Consider the following 2,384-nt stretch of genomic DNA (forward strand, 5'->3'; position numbering starts at 1 on the left):
TTTATCATGACGTTGCTTATTGGTCCAGTTGTGAGGATTTTTTGTTTTCTTTATGTTGAGGTGTAATCCATACTGAAGGCTGTGGTTTTTGATCTTCATCAGTAGGTGCTTCAAGTCCTTCTCACATTCAGCAAACAAGGTTGTGTTATCTGAGTATCGCAGGTTGTTAATAAGTCTTCCTCCAATCTTGATGCCCTGTTCTTCTTCATATAGTCCAGCTTCTCGGATTATTTGATCAGATTGGGTGCTATCAATTGTGACAGTGTGCTGCTTTGATTTCTCTCCTTGTCTCTTGCTACCACCCAACGTGTTAGAATAGGGAAATAGTGAGTCAAAGGATGCTGTGGAAGGTATTAGAAGAGTTTAGCATTAGATGATTATGTTTAATAAGTAGAGACTTGGGGCACAAGTATTGTGAGCACTAATTCCATCTGCTTAATTGATCCTGGAAAGGTTATTACAAAACTTGTAACCTTCTTTTAAATTGGCACATTATTTTGTTCATAGAATATTCTATCATTTAGAACAGAAATTGCAAACTAAAATTTACATGTTTAGTGTTTCTCAATGGGGCACCTTTGGCATTTTGGGTAGGACAATTCTTCTCTGTGCAAGACTGCCTGTATACTGCAGGATGTTTAGCATCCCTGGCACCCTCCCACTAAATACTAGTGGGGTACCCTCTCCTCCTGCAAAAAAAAAAAGTCCCTGTCTATTTCCAAATGCTCCCTGGGGGTATAGTACATAGCCTAGTGGGGAAACACCAGCACAATGGTTGTGGTTTTCGTTAGATGCTGAACATCCATAGTTGAGGGAAAAATCTGGTGACAGGATTGGGCAGCACCAGCTTTCCAGTTGTATTATGCTGGAGGTTCAATGAGAGCTCTGAAACCTATCTCAGTGGAAGATAAACTGTCAAAGGCAGAAATGCAGATACACAGAAGACTTTTTTTAGTTGCTAAACTGGACCACTGTCTGGCTTAAAACTCAGTTTCATTAACTTAAACACGTCAACGAAGTATCTTTAGTCATTTAAGTCAGAAAAAAATGACTTTTCAAATGGTTTACTCTTAGACCACAGTTTTCTTTGGGTCACTTCGTAATCTCCTCTACTTGTCAGCTTCGTGGAAGCATTTTGGCCACATTAGAGCAATATCTTCATGCTATCAGGTGAACAATCTAGGCACAATTTTGTCTGGTGAATCACAGAGAAAATGTTCAACGTGGATTCTCTTGTGAAAATATTAGTTACTTACAAAAAATTTCACAGCTGAAAGAAGAACCTGGTTGGATTTCCATGGCCTTGATGGCCTTTAAACATACTTTCCTATGGTATGCTAACAAAAAAAAGTGTAATTTTAGTGTTGTCCCTATTTTTTCTTCCATGATTTTTATCGTTTTTGATTTTATATTTAAGTCTTTGATCCATTTTGAGTTAGTTTTTGTATGTGGTGTGAGGTATGGGTCTTGTTTCAGTTTTTTGCATATGGATAACCAGTTATGCCAGCACCATTTGTTAAAGAGACTGTCTTTTCCCCAGTTAATGGACTTTGGGACTTTGTCAAATATTAGCTGCTCATAGGTGGATGAGCTTATATCTGGATTCTCAACTCTGTTCCATTGGTCTGTGTCTCTGTTGTTGTACCAGTACCAGGCTGTTTTGACTACCATGGCAGTATAATAGGTCCTAAAATCAGGTAGTATAAGGCCTCCCACTTTGTTCTTCTCCTTGAGTAATGCTTTATTTATTCGGGGCCACTTCCCTTTCCAAAAAAAAAAAAAGTATAATTTTAATTTCAGGAAGAGGCTATAACTAGGCCAGTCAGAGGCTTTATGACTGGGGCCCTTAAAAGTCCTTTATTACAATTTAGCTGTCACCTCTGCAGAGATGGATTTTCCTTATGCAATCATGACAGAACAACCAGTGTTTTAACTCTATTTATATATGTTATTTACATTAGTACTGGGACATTGAAGCTAAATTGTTACCATAACTTAAATAAGAAAATTCTTATATTTTACCTTTTTTCATAGATTCTTTTTCCATTCCCTCCTTGTATGTGTACAAGAGTTCATCAACTTCATTCAGATCCAGGAAGCCTGAGCCATCACTGTCCCATTTCTGAAACAGGGCTTCTAAAAGAAGCCCCCGTCGAACTCGTGAAGCATTTTGTCTAACCTAGGATACAAATAGGATAACAAAGCACAGAAGACACAATTTTCATTGTGGTAGCTGGCATCCTGTGTCTATGCCAAAAGAAGTGCAGTATCTTTTATAAAATCAGCTTTACTCTGGGGCCAAGATGATACTAATGGAAACATGGAGAGAGTTAACTTTAATTTCCTAAATGCCATTTCTCTGTTTCACTTCTTGACCAAAAAAA

General features: G+C 37.9%; 1 protein-coding gene across 1 annotated transcript in view; it reads right to left on the reverse strand.

The window, feature by feature from the left end:
* Positions 1 to 2,384, reverse strand: part of LOC101352193 (EF-hand calcium-binding domain-containing protein 5-like) — a gene marked incomplete at its 5' end in the record, with an annotated part of 45,450 nt that overhangs the window by 41,791 nt on the left and 1,275 nt on the right. The window contains one exon of the mRNA XM_023731005.1: positions 2,023 to 2,179. Coding sequence (XP_023586773.1) covers positions 2,023 to 2,179 — 157 coding nt within the window. The remainder of the gene's footprint in view (positions 1 to 2,022; positions 2,180 to 2,384) is intronic.

Source organism: Trichechus manatus, unplaced genomic scaffold (assembly GCF_000243295.1).
Source record: "Trichechus manatus latirostris isolate Lorelei unplaced genomic scaffold, TriManLat1.0 scaffold00040, whole genome shotgun sequence".
NCBI lineage: Eukaryota > Metazoa > Chordata > Mammalia > Sirenia > Trichechidae > Trichechus > Trichechus manatus.